The 14,192-nt window shown below is 40.6% G+C and overlaps 1 protein-coding gene and 1 long non-coding RNA gene across 2 annotated transcripts in view; both read left to right on the top strand.

Annotated features, from left to right (window-relative positions):
- LOC101862054 (ABC transporter F family member 4) overlaps positions 1 to 2,491 on the top strand; it is a gene marked incomplete at its 5' end in the record, with an annotated part of 16,731 nt that extends 14,240 nt beyond the window's left edge. The window contains 1 exon segment of the mRNA XM_013085873.2: positions 350 to 2,491. Coding sequence (XP_012941327.1) covers positions 350 to 1,342 — 993 coding nt within the window.
- Positions 2,492 to 2,926: 435 nt separating this feature from the next.
- On the top strand, positions 2,927 to 8,034 carry LOC106012562. The gene is made up of 2 exons (XR_001185087.1): positions 2,927 to 3,047; positions 7,941 to 8,034. It is a non-coding gene; the product is annotated as an uncharacterized LOC106012562 (long non-coding RNA).
- The last annotated feature ends 6,158 nt before the right edge of the window (positions 8,035 to 14,192 follow it).

Raw genomic sequence — 14,192 nt, 5'->3', positions numbered from 1 at the left:
TTTTTGGTTTCCCTCAGTTCGTGAAGTAATTTTTTTCTTTTACCTATTTATTCATAACGACGCAGTGTTAGAAATCGTCAGTAGGCAAACTGTTCAACTGTACTCAACCCAGAGAGCAACATTTTACAGTAGGAGGGGAAAAATAGCTGTTTCATTTTATAACCATTGTACCTACATTATGTATTTCTTCTTACTTTTTTTCAACGTTTAGAATTTGAATCTCGAAAAAAACATTTCTTTTCCACGTGCAGCCTGTAGATCTAGATCCTATAATATATACATGATGACAACTAACGTGGTGTGTCGATCCTTGGTTCACTTTAAAGTTGTTTCATCTCCATTGTTTCAGACGGCAGCACAGGAGACTGCGGCACAACCGGAAGCAGTACAAGCAGAAGACACAGCCACGTCCAACGCGGCGGCCGAGCCAGAGGTCAAGGACGAGCTGGCTGACATTGACCTCGACGACCCCGCCACCGCTCAGGCGGCGCTGAAGATCCAAGCCGGTTTCCGTGGTTACCAGACGCGCAAAGACTTGAGTGAGAAAGATGGCGACGAGAAAGAGGGGGCAGAGGGTTCCGGCGGCGCGGAGCAGGTCGAGGCGGAAGCAGCACAGGAAGAGGAAAAGAAGGAAGAAGGAGGAGAGGCACAGCAGCAGAAGCAGCAGCAGGAGGAAGAAGAGGAGGTGGACATTGATTTGAACGATCCGGAGGTGGAAAAGGCAGCTACGAAGATCCAAGCAGGGTTCAAGGGTTTCAAGGCGAGGAAGGAGTTGTCGGCAAAGAGCAAAGAGGACGGAGGTGGTGAGGGAGAGGGAGAAGGAGAAGGGGGTGAAACTCAGGAGGCTGAGGCTGAGGCTGCTCCCGCTCCGGCAGAAGAAGGACAGAAGGAAGAAGGAGAAGAGAAGGAGGCAGAAGCTGCACCGGAACAACAAGCCGAGGGGGAAACTCAGGCAGCCGCAGAGGAAGAGACCGCCGCCCCTGCAGAAGGGGGTCAAGGTGAGGGTCAAGGTCAAACACAGGAGGCGGTGGAAGAGGAGATCGATATCGATCTGGAAGACCCGGAGGTGGAGAAGGCAGCCATGAAGATCCAGGCGGGGTTCAAGGGCATGAGGGCGAGGCGGGGACTGAAGGGAGGGGAGGAGCAGGAGAAGGAGGAGAAAGAGGCGGAGCAACAGGAGGCAGAGGGGGCGGGGCAACAGGAGGAAGAGGGGGCGGGGCAAGTGGAAGAAGGGGCTGGGCAGCAGCAGGAAGAGGGGGAGGGGCAACAGCAGGAAGAGGGGGAGGGGCCAAAAGATGCTGAGGGACAGGCGGAGGAGGGGCAACAGCAGGAGGAGTCGTAGACATCCAGACAGTAGAGGAAATGTTGAAAATGTGAAATAGAAAACAAGAAAAAGAAAAAAGAAAGAAAAGTACCCTCAAGTGCAGAAACTAGACCTGAAAGATGTTTTCTCAGTCATACATGTATTTATTGTGAGGAAAGCCGAAGTTTTGGGGTTGTTGTTTTGTTTTTTTGTTTTCTCTAGACAACGAAAATGGTTATTGTTTTTTACGTTTTGCACGACTCGTAGCCTTATAGTCCTAGTGTGATTTCGAGGGGAGCGACAATAACGCTCATCCCCGCCCTCTTTTCCTTTTTTCTCCCTCCGTTTCATCTCACTTTTTATATGACATTGTCTGTTCGAAATGGAAAACGTTTCATTGTTAAGATAATGATTTTTTTATAATGTAGGAGACGATGTTCCAATTCTAGAAGGCAAGTTTGAATAAGACCGTCGCCGATAGTCTATTTATCTATGAAACGAATGGTTTGTGATGCAAGCTTGTTTCTTTTTGTGTCTATTTATTCTAGATGCACTGAGTGTAAAAACAATGAATTAAATAAGACGATCTGTAGAAATACATAATTTATACTGTATGCTTGTATTTTTTGTAGGGGCCATTTCAGTCACAGTATACTTTATGAAATTCTTGACAGATTTATACATTGGGAAACATTATTATAAATTATACTCTTACACGAAATTTATACATATTAGCTAATTATGTATGCAATGCCTATTTACTTCTAACACTACTCATTTTTTGAAAGTATAGATGCTGTAAGTTCTTTTATTTAAAAAGATTAGAAAACAAACATTTTATTGATCCAAATGAGATTTTTTAAAATTTCATATCTTGTCAGATTTGTGAATGGCCAACGGCCAAGCTACAGAAACTGATAACAAAATTTTTTTTTTAAGAAAAGAAATTACAACACTGGGAGGGGGACGTTCCAACATTGTCACTCGAACTATCTCTGGTCTGTTTGTGCTCCAGGTATAGAATCAAAACATTGCCAAACAAACCCTCATCTTTGCCTAAATGAAATGTCTAATGGGTTGACCTTTCATTATATAACTGAAGCCAACTACTCTACCCCACCCTCACCCCCAATCTTGTATAAATCACTCACTCACTATCAGACAGTTTTCTGATGCAGATAGAACATGGAAACAGAGAAATCCTGAGGGGGTTTTTTTGTTTTGTTTTTTTAAAATATTTTTTTTAAAAGAAATAATATTTCATTAAGAAATTTCCAGAACGATAATTACTAATTTGATATGAGGTTCCAACTGTTTCTGAAAGAGTTTTGTAATACAGACAGAAGCGATTTTGAAATCGATTAATGTTGCCGTTTTATATTTAAAAAATCTTTGACTATTTATTGGTAGACCTGAGTGTTATCAGAATCTGCTTTCATGATCTCACTTTTGTAAGTAAACCCAAAATTGGCGATTGATGGATGAGTGGGGGTGGGGTATATTATTCGGGTAGAAGCTGTACTCACACACTCATGCACACGCGCGCACGCGCACACACAAACACACGCACACACACAAACACACGCACCCCCCCCCCCACACACACACACGAACACACACACACACACACACACACACACACACACACACACACACACACACACACACACACGCACGCACACACACACATGTTGTTGACTCGTCTTCACTGAATCCACAGGCGCTGATTGAGTTTATAAGAGAGGTAACAAAAAACCCAACTGCTTGCGTGTGAGCGTCGTTTCTGTGCCGTGTTTGTGTGGAGGCAAAACAGCGCCACTTTTGCTGTTTTGTTTTTGGAATTTTTGTCTTTGTTTTGTGTTGTGCAGCCACAAAGCCACACCGTGACGAGTGCTTTTGTTGTTTTTGCGTGTCTGAAGTTTGTTCGCACGCGCGCACTCATCGTAGCAATGTTTGTTTTGTGAGTTGTTCATGTTGTCTTGTCCGTGTATCCATCCGTTTGTTTGTTTGTTTGTTTGTCTGTCTGTCTGTCTCGTGTGTTTTGCTTTGCTCCAGCTTCCTGCTCTCGGAACCCGCTGAGCTGCCTTTGTGAACACTTACAGTGCACCCACTCAGTGCACCCACCCAGTGCACCCACACAGTACACACACACACACACACGATGCACCCACACCGTGCACCCACACCGTGCACCCACACACACAGCTTTGATACTTATCAGTTGTCCTGAGTTGTCTTGTTGTACCATGGTTGTACCATCACCGACGTCAAACACTTCCTCATTTCTCGTGTCTGTGCCAACCTTAGAACATATTTATCGTAATGGACTAATACATTTGTAGACAGCGCGCAACTGAGAGACAACTGTAAGACATCAGATATTACAATTTAATTAAGAAATTGCTAGTTTTGTTTCTTGTTTTGAAAGTCCCTTTTCAATCAAAAGTTTAAGTACGTCGTATACGCTTTAGCACTGGCGACGATTTCAGTAATTAACTGTTTATAGATGACAATGTGTTTGTTCGAACATAGTATTTTTGTAGAAGTTGTTTTCTATTTATGTAGCACATAGGGGTTGCAGTTGCTACATTTGTTCAAGTTTAAATTACAAAAATAATTACTGATATGTGCAGACTGTAAGGAAGAGAATATAAGATGTAGAGAGAACCGTTAGGTCCTTTCAAAGACAGAACAATGACAGAGAGAAAGGCGTTCTAGTATTTCGCAACCCCAGAATTACGAAGTTCTATTAGATCTAGCTCAGTAATTTGAGGTATTTAAGGCTTTAAATTTTATTTTGAGTTTCACAACATATCAAGATTTTTCTAACAAAGTTCTTTGAATATCTTGGTTATGACTCCGAATAATCTTACAATTTTGATAAAGCAGAGAACATTCGGTTTCTGACCTTGTGGTCTTAGTAACTCAAAATGGCCATAACTGTCAAATAGAACCTTGTTATTCCGACGCATCGTTATGTCTGTTCTATACGTCATTTTGATATACTCTATAAAAAGGGACGTTTTTAGGATGCAATTATCTGGTTGTCTATTCCTCTGTTTGTTTGTTTGTTTGTCTGTTCGAGAGTAGAGCCATTCGTCACTGTGTATGCCGATGTATGTCTTGCAAATTTGACCGATGAGTGTGGAGTGTGAAGGGTGTGGTGTATTTCTTTTCTGAGCTGTTGTTTGAACGAACACGTTTTCGGTACTGTCTGATCTGATTGGTTGTAAACGTCCTCAGAATGGCAGGGTTTGAACTCCACGGTGCCAAGTTTGGTAAAAATGGGATTGGAAGCTTCCCACTTGCACAGCTAATAATAAATGGTTTTACGGCTTATTTGTTAAACGTCAAACTACTGGGAAACATGAAGGTTCGATTGTCTGGTGTCTCAGACACAGTGTGTCAGGGCATCGGTTATCTGTGTCAATAATGTGTAGTGTGTAACTCAGTTCTGGCAAAATGTGGAGTTTAAAACGTGTCGTTCTAAGGGATTGTGCTGTCTGCTGTGCTGAGCTAAAACGTTGTATCTTCACTCCGACAAATTTTGTAGTAAGCCGCCCACTATCACGTATTTGAGTTTTGGTATGATAATAAAAATTGCTGGAGGAGAGATGTTATTAAGATTTAGTTTTTTCAAGAAAAATTTTTTCGAATTTCAACAAAAACATTTGTCACTAAGTTTGATATTGCGTATTTATATTAATGAGAACTTTTTAGATAGTAGACACCTGAACTTTTGCAATAATTGCAGATGAAGCGTTTTAGCTAACCACGACAGTCTTGCCCACGTCGTGGTTTTGGTAAATTCTGTTCGAATGTCGGGCCACCCCAGAACATCTTCTGTTATGTCTTAAAAAGATAAAAGATCCAGAATTCAGTTCAATTGTGTATGTATTAGTATTATATCCTTAACTCTTCCATGCCATGCACCACTATATCACTGCTTTTCTTTACATCTTTTGACCGTGTGCTGCTATGTCGTGGCACAAATAGATGTAAGAAAGTAGGCCCTACGAACATCACAAACAAAACATGAAAAACATAGATCCCCGAGTCTTCTTTGCCTTGACTGTACCAATAAGTTGAAGATCTCTTATGAACAGCGGAGTAGAGAAGTGCATTTTTCATGTTTTAGCGCCTGTAAAATGACAGCTTGCCCTGTATGCTTTCCAGTTGAGACTGTTTCAGAATGCTATCAGGTCTGCTGGGTAGTAATGTGAACTGTAAAGCGCCTAGAGCTTGCTGTTGAGCGGGAATTTGCGCTATACAAAATGCTATCTCTTTTATTATTTCTTTACCAGCACATCATTTGCGGAATTTTTCTATGAATCTATGTCATGTATACTTGATCTGAAGATTAGACTTCACTTCAGGCAAATAGTTTTCACTACGTAAATATACAGTAGACATGTCTAGAGAGAATTTTATGATAAACGCAATTTGATATTCATGTACCGGGCAAACGAATTTATGCACGTATTTCATTTTTGTACGGTTGTAAAATATTTTCTACAATTTGTTTGATTTTTATATCGTGGAAGAATTCCTGTCAAATTTTGAACGCAGTAGTTAGCTTTAGAAAAAGAGTGATTTCCTTTTTATGTCGGTTTTGCACTAAAAATTACATTTTGTAATTTTGATAGAGCAGTCAGAACAAAATTTATGAAAGACATCGTCTCATCTGAAACAAAATACGTCTCTTATTTGTCTTCTTCTAGATGATTCCCTTTTCCACATTCTTTCTACAGAGACCTTGATAAAAAGTTAAATCAAAACAGTTTAAAACAAGAAAAATAAATGAATGTTTTAGTTGTTTACTATTTAGCAAGACCAATCAATGTATTTCTCGTTAATAGATCAACTGGCACCACTCGCCCCTATCCACAATGTCATGCTTTATAAAACTGTATTTTACCTTTCAGATTTGTTTTGGTCACACGTTTTAGTGCATACAACGCTTTGGCGGTTGCTTTTTCCAATAATGTATATTTATTCTCATGCAATTTGCTTAGAAATGAGAACAAAACTGATTATTATGTTACATGAGTGTGAAACATTGGGGGTTCCCCCCTTTGGATGAGATTTGAGTGAAAGGTGTGGGGTTTTCTCGTCACTTTCAGACTGAAGACGCATCATGCACGACTATCGAAAACTATTTTTTCATGACTGTGATGTACAAATGAGGGCTCTGAGTTTTGCTTCTTGGACGAGTTGTTTCCCAACCTTGAACCTGAAATAAGTGACGTCTTGGAGACAGTTTGGATCTTCACATTTCGAACAGCTGTGAATCGTATTATATGGGTCTCGGTGCTTGGTCTTAGAGTTAGAGGTCGTAAAGAATATTATGTGGGTGGAGGGAGTATTTGGTCCTTGGGACATACCGGTAGTCACTAGAGCTCGTGTGGATAGAAGACATGTGCAGCACAACCGTGAAGATCAAACACTGTCCAAGATTGTACTCAGATCTATAGACGTTTACTGGCAGCCCTTGACGACAACAGGAAATTAAGACTGGTAAACAGACGACAGAAAAGATGTACGACAAACAGACGACATCTATAAATATAAAGAGAGATGTACCATTGAGTGATTGTGCGACAAACAGACGATAGAGACTGGCGTGAGGGTGGTTGGAGGGTGCCTCTGGTATAAAGTCTTACTTTTTCACTTTCTCTCTGTTGTTCCTGTCTGTCTGTCTTCCTTTCCCCTGCACTAAATGACTGTTTTCAGACATCTCTTTCCCTCCGACCTTCATTCAGACATTCCTCTCTGACTTATTACACAGACAGCTCTCTCTAACATGATCTTTATAGGGAAGAATCTTCTAAAGGCCCCTCTACTATAGAAAGCTTGTCGATATGATTTGTGACTGACATTTTTTGGGCAATGTACCCTTTTTAAAAAGTCAAGTACAAAATAAAGCTAATCAAAATCTTAGTCTGTTAGGTTTAGTGCTTGGAGGCTGTACAATTTGGTTGGCTATTTGACACCTTATATTCAAGCCTCTTTAACACGTTGTGGTGGGTTATTTGACACACTTTGTTAGGTTATTTGACACATTTTGTTAGGTTATTTGATACTTTGGGGACTATCATATATTTTGACAAGCGGCTATCAACAACAACAACAACAACAACAACAACAACAAAAGAAAAATCACGCTGCGACGTGCATGTCTTTATTAGTCAGATTTGGAATATTTTACAAAATGATTGACAGATAATTCGACCGTATGTTATGAATATATATGTGTGTTTGTCTTTTAAACTTTACGAGACAATCTTTATCAAAAGACAGGACACGACACACCGCCCCCAGGTGAGTGACCTAGGTGGCGCGAAATTGTGGCTCAGAGCTTATTTAATTCGATTTTGACCAGGATGACACATTTTGGGGGTGTGTGGTGTTCTATGGACGCGTCGACGGTCTTTCGTGTGCTGTGTTCTCTGAACAATGGTCTCTCTCTCTCTCTCTCTCTCTCTCTCTCTCTCTCTCTCTCTCTCTCTCTTTCTCTCTCTCTCTCTCTCTCTATCTCTATCTCTATCTCTATCTCTATTTCTATCTTTCTATCTCTTTCTCTCTCTCCACTAGTAGTGTGTTCTCTGAACAATTGTGCTGTCTCTCTCTCCACTAGTGACCTAGAGGGAACTGTGAGTGTCTGCTGCACCCACGTGACCAAATATAAGGCGACCAATCAGGAAGGGAATAAAGATCATGTGATAGTGGCCCATCGTCTCCACTTGTTAATGTTGTTCCCGTGTGTCGTTTGTGGTTTTTTGTCAAAGTTTCAGGGGCTCTCGTGGTCTACAGGTTGTATGGTGTACGCCTCTCATTCTAAAGGTTCCGGGATCGAAACCTGACAGGTAGCTGCGAAACATTTTCTTCTCTAAAATTGTTTCCTTTCACCTTCTTTCCTGTTCTCTAGTTCTGTTCTGTCGGCTACCTTCATCTCCACTTTTTATCTAACCCCCAAAAAACAAACAGACAAACACACAAACAAACACACAAACTGCTCGGCCTTCTCTTCGCTGCTCTCTCCCTAATTCCTGTCTCTTTCTTCTGCTACAACTAGCTTCTTTTTACTGCAGTCTGTCAGTTTCAGCCACACATGTAATCTTAGGATCAGTAAGATTGAATACTTAGCAATCTCGGAGGTCCATTGTGCAAGTTACCTACGTTAAGATCCTTTGCTGGTCCCAAATTCGATAAGAGTGGCCCCCCCCTCTCCCCCCGCGCGGGGGGGGGGGGGGGGGGGGGGGGGTGCCACTGACTGATGTGTCTTTAGGCCATTCCCAAAGGGGGGGACATTTCTCGTTCAAGTGCACAGTAGAATTGTAAATGGGCTGATCTAACAATGTCATGCTCATAACTGTGCCTGATCTACAACAGGGAACTGCTGCTTTTTCTTTCCTCATCCTTACTATTGCCATTTTCCCCTACTTCTTTTATGTATGTTTGTCACGCTCTTGTGACCCGCTATTTCCGGGGTGCCTTGATAGTCGAAGCAGACTTTGTGCTGCTGAACCTAGAGAGGTGACCAGAGTAAGTCCGATTCCCTGTAAGGACTTCTATGTTGACATCCACCCCTTGGCGCTCATATCACCATATGCAGTTGCGAGTGCCGTGAAACCTCTATTAAAATTAAACTATAAAACAAAGATATATATACGAGTGGGTTTCAGCCGCCACCTGAGCAGGATTCAAAATTAATTCCTATCAAAACTGATACTCTAGTCAGAATAAAAACTATTATACAGAATACCTCAGAAATGGAAACGAGGTGCCTGAAGGAAACGGGCCCATGACATAGGAACAACCGTCACATACGTTAACATCAGTTGCTCTGCAGGTTGAAGAAGCAGTACACCCCCCCCTCCCAAAAAACCCCCAACAACCCACAGGGAAAATAATAAAAATAATTATTATTATAAATTATAATAATAATAATAATGATGATGATGATGATGATGATGATGATAGATTAGATTAGATAGATAGATAGATAGATAGATAGGTAGATAGATAGATAGATAGATAGATAGATAGATAGATAGATAGATAGAGAGAGAGAGAGAGAGAGAGAGAGAGAGAGAGAGATAGAGAGAGAGAGATAGAGATAGAGATCAGATAGAGATAGAGAGAGATAAAAACATTTTATATTGTTATTTTATTTTGTCTAAAATTAAAACAAGATTCTCCCTCCTACTCTGCTTACCAAACAATGATGATGATGATGATGATGATGATGATGGTGATGGTGATGGTGATGGTGATGATGATTATGATGATGATGATGATGATGATGATGATGATGATGATGATAATAGTAAGAAGAAGAAGAAGAACAAAACAGTGTAGTAATAATCTTATTATAATGAAGCTAAGCTCATTTGTGAAATCAGTATACATTTTTTTCACAGGTGCCCTTAAAATCTACAACAATATGATTCAGATAAGAATTGTCACAAAGGGTTACGTGGGCATATTTTCAAAGTTCAGAAACTACTTTTTGATTTTTCAGGTTTGATGGTTTGGACTGTGATTGAAAAATGATACTCTACAATGAATCTCCCAGTCCTAGCTGGGGAATCGAACTCGTGTTTCCTGCGTACGATGGCGAAACGTCTAACGACTACACCAAATATACCGGTGTCCAGTACTCTGAGTCGAACATGCACAGTTCTAAGAATAGGTGGGGGGGGGGGGTTAATGAGAGCTTTAAATACCACAGCAATAGAGGACGTTTCAACACATAAACTCCGTGGGTGGCTGACGGGTTAGATTGTGTTTGTTACTCTCTTGCAACACCTCTAATCTTCGGTTCTTATATGACCTAATCGTTTTGTTTGTTTGTTTGTCTGTTTGTTTGCCTGTTTGTTTTGGTTTTGTTTGTTTGAGTAAAGACAAGCACATCGACACAACAATGGTCATTTGTGAGGCAGTGTTGTGAAATCAGGCTCTCGTCAAAATACTAATTGTGAAGAACCCTGCATTTTTCGGCAGGTTTGTGAATTTTTATCAAAATTTTTTTTTTTTTTGACTCTACACTTTTCATGCTCTTTTAAGAACTCATTTCTGTGCGGATTTTTCCGAAAAACATTGATTCAAGGCACAAAAAAGTAAATTTTCAGTTACCACGGACTCTTAAGCTAAGGAAATAACTAATCTTTGACTGCCATTTTCTCACTAATTCTACCTCTGAAAACAGGTGACCCCCAGCTCCTTCAATTGCAAATAGCTCGACTTATATTCAAAGCAAATGGATATTTTTTCATCCAAATAAAGACAAGTGAAAAAGCTTTAAGATGATACCAATAACTCTACATGCCCTAAAATTGACGAGAGCCTGATTCCACCACGCTGCCTCACATTTAGAGCTGGGAAAAAGTGAGACAGACAGATGGTTCGATTTTTAGATGTATTTGAACCTACTGGAGGATAAGATCTAGGAAAAGTAATTTTTATGATTAGAGTGAAAAAACAAAGTGAGGTTGTATTGACCCCTAACCCCTCAGAAAAAAATTCAAGAACTGGTTGAACGCAGGGGGTGAGGGGGGGGGGGGTGTGAGGAGGGGAAGTCTGTGAGCTGTGGAAGACAAAAACAAAAAAGTGGTAACACATTCTTTCCCTAAAATTTGGTCCCGTGCCCGATACCTACTGACGCCATTAAAGAACGTGCTATTTTCCGATAACCGGTGACGAGGGCCAGTTCCAGTTCCCCGCGGACACCTGTCACCCCGCATCATTTCATCACTCCCTGCACTCACAAATGAACCGCTTTTTAAACACACTACCCACCCCCCACCCCCAGCCCAAACTGACATCTTACGTAATGAGGGGCCACTAACCCCAAACCCCTCAGAAATTACATGCATTTTGAAAGACGGAAACAGCGAATGTCCCCAAAAAGCTGTAACCTATTACACTAGCAACAACAATATTTTTTAAATACAGTAATTACTCCAAAGTGCAGCTTGACGAAAAAAATGACACTCCCCCGTCGCTACTCTTCAAACTTCATCAACTTTTTCTCTTCACAGCGCCCCCACAAAACAAGACAACCAGAAAGTTTAAAACCTTCTTTTCTGAAATTTAAATTATAATTGTAAAAAAACAATTTTACGAACTTGTTAAACCATTAAAAAGTAAAATACATGAATAAACAAACACATCAAAAGAAGTCTTAAATTATATGATCTTATGGACATAACTCTCACCGCAAAAAAAACTAGCGTACTATATAATCAATACTAAACGAAATAGTGAGGGAAAAGTCACATGTTTCTCCCTAAATTGATTATGTGCACTTTCTCTCCCTGCAATAAGTCTGGTACTATTTGTATCTTCCGCTTGCACTTGTATTGGGCTTCTTCATCAACAGAAAGTTCGACATGGCCAAGGAAGGCAGAATAATAATAAAAACCCAACTAAATCCTAATTTTCTATTAAACAAGCTTGAATTCACAATTCTTATTTATGTAGATCAAAGTCTACAAAAATTCACATCAAAATTACTCTGAAGAGCTATTTTTCAGTCTTAGATAATATCTAACACCTGGGTTTTCAAAGCAAACAGAAAAGAAAGGCAAATTTTCTATAAATCTGGATCTTACGATAAAAACAGACAGACATGATCTCTCACAACTATACCAAGCCTGGGATCTAACACACCAAAACAAGAACACCGGGGAAGGCATACAACTCACGCAAAAATAATTAATTAATTAAATTAATATTAATTTATTAAACGGAAAATTAGATCGAGAAATAGAGACTAGATGCCAGAAAGCCAACGCAGTCAGCTATCAACTCGGCCCTCTCCTGAAACATCCCTATATTCCCCTGAGCACCAAGGCGAAGCTCATCAACTCCATTTTCCTTCCAACGCTCCCATATCAGTGCCAGATATGGTCCCTAACAAAAGCCTTAGAGAGGAAACTGGTCACATGAGAGATGAAATGCTTAAGAATAGCGGTCAACAAAACAAGAAGAGATTAAATTAAAAATGAATCCATAAGGGACACCGTAGGAGCAACACCAGTCCTACCACTCATTGAAAAACAAAAGGTCAAGTGGTTCGGACACGCGGATGCCCTCAAACCAAGGTAGCCTCGCCTCAAACCATCCAGCTCTGAGTTGTAATTTTGGACGTCACATGTTTCACAACAAGTTCGACCTTCGTGATACTTTACGTTAAAAATAGAATTATTTTGTAGAGCCGACCCACGCGCACTTATAGGCCTACATCCAGAAGGTTACAAACAGGCCCTTAAAAATTCATGACCCATTTAAATTAGGTTGTAAGTTCTTTGGTCCACATGTAGCACCTCACGTCCGTTGTTGATGTTGCTTTTCATCCCCTCAAGATTGAAGGGTATAATATTATTATATGGCGCACAAGAGAACAGTGAGTAATACAGTAAAACCTTGGTAGGCCTATAAGTTGCTATACCTTTCCGCAAGCCAATGAGTGATACAGTAAAACCTTGGTATGACATACCGCAAGCCAATGAGTGATACAGTAAAACCTTGGTATGACATACCGCAAGCCAATGAGTGATACAGTAAAACCTTGGTATGACATATCGCAAGACAATGAGTAATACAGTTACACCTTGGTATGACATACTAGGCTAAAAACGTACCCTCGACAATAACAATAACTTAGCGCACAGGAACCATTTACTTTCTTAAGTCTGGAGAAATAATGGGGGGGTTAATTCTTTTTTTTTTCTTTTTTTCTTTTTTTTTTTTAAACTGTTTAAAAAAGCTGTGTTTAAAAGGTACTGTGTACAATGTTCTTTTCGCTAACAACATTCATTTTCGAGGGATTTTGCTGATCTAAAGTTAGATTATTACTTGCATTGAGCATTGTACATTGCGAAAATATGCCTATTATAGCAAAAAAGTGATAGTTTTACAGTACACAGGAATACAACGTAATCAGCTGCAGTGAGAGGGTGAATTTTTCACCGAGGTACATGTCATGTCAAACAAACAAAAAAGAAAGAAAAAGAAAAAAAAAACTTTTGCCATGAGTGCACACGCTTCCCCCACCGCGTTGTGGCACAAATGGTCACAATGAAGCCACAGAGGAGACATGTTGTTTCCTGCTACTTTGTGTTTTGTTGGTAAGTGTTTTACGGCGCTCACAATTGCATAAGGTCATATGAGCGCACGGGACACATTAAACATTTTCAGTTGGTACGAAATTTGGAATTTTGCCCGGGTAGCGGCCGAAGCCTACTCTTTTCGATTTTGTACCACCGAGGGATCTTTAACGTCCGCAAGCTGCACACTGGACCTCCGAGATTTTCCGCCCTTATTATCCGAGAAGGCTGTGTGTAGATCTTACCTACCATAAAATCAAAGGTGTGGCTGACTGCAGTCAGCAGTCAGAAGGAGCCAAGGAGTAACAGTAGAACGACTGCAGAAAGAGTCAGGAGTCCAGAGGAGGGACCAAAGAGGTGGGGGGTGGGGGCAGAAAATGGAGACGAAAGCAGACGATAGAACATTGTTAGTGAGCAGGAAAGAATATGAAAGGGGAAAAATTTAGAGAAGAACATTTTCCATCGCTATTCGGATTCGAACCCGGGACCTATTAAATGAGAGACGAATTCTTTAACCTCTAGACCACGAGAGCCCCCATTATACTACTTAAAAACCGACGCCCCTTTAATACAATTGCATCATGAAACTAACATTTAATTTATTTTGCAGCCTAAAACTACTGACCCCAGTTAGTGACCCTTGTCTTTTCTTTACTACAGTCGACTCAACTGGTGTTAAACTCGCTTGAGCTGACCTCTGGTCCTTTTTCTCGGGTCCCAGCACCTCTTCTCCCACAGTTCCCACGGTTAAGTCGGTCTATATCTTATCTCCCCCC

Source organism: Aplysia californica, unplaced genomic scaffold (assembly GCF_000002075.1).
Source record: "Aplysia californica isolate F4 #8 unplaced genomic scaffold, AplCal3.0 scaffold00415, whole genome shotgun sequence".
NCBI classification, from domain to species: Eukaryota; Metazoa; Mollusca; class Gastropoda; order Aplysiida; family Aplysiidae; genus Aplysia; species Aplysia californica.
This window is presented reverse-complemented; position numbering and strand designations above follow the sequence as displayed.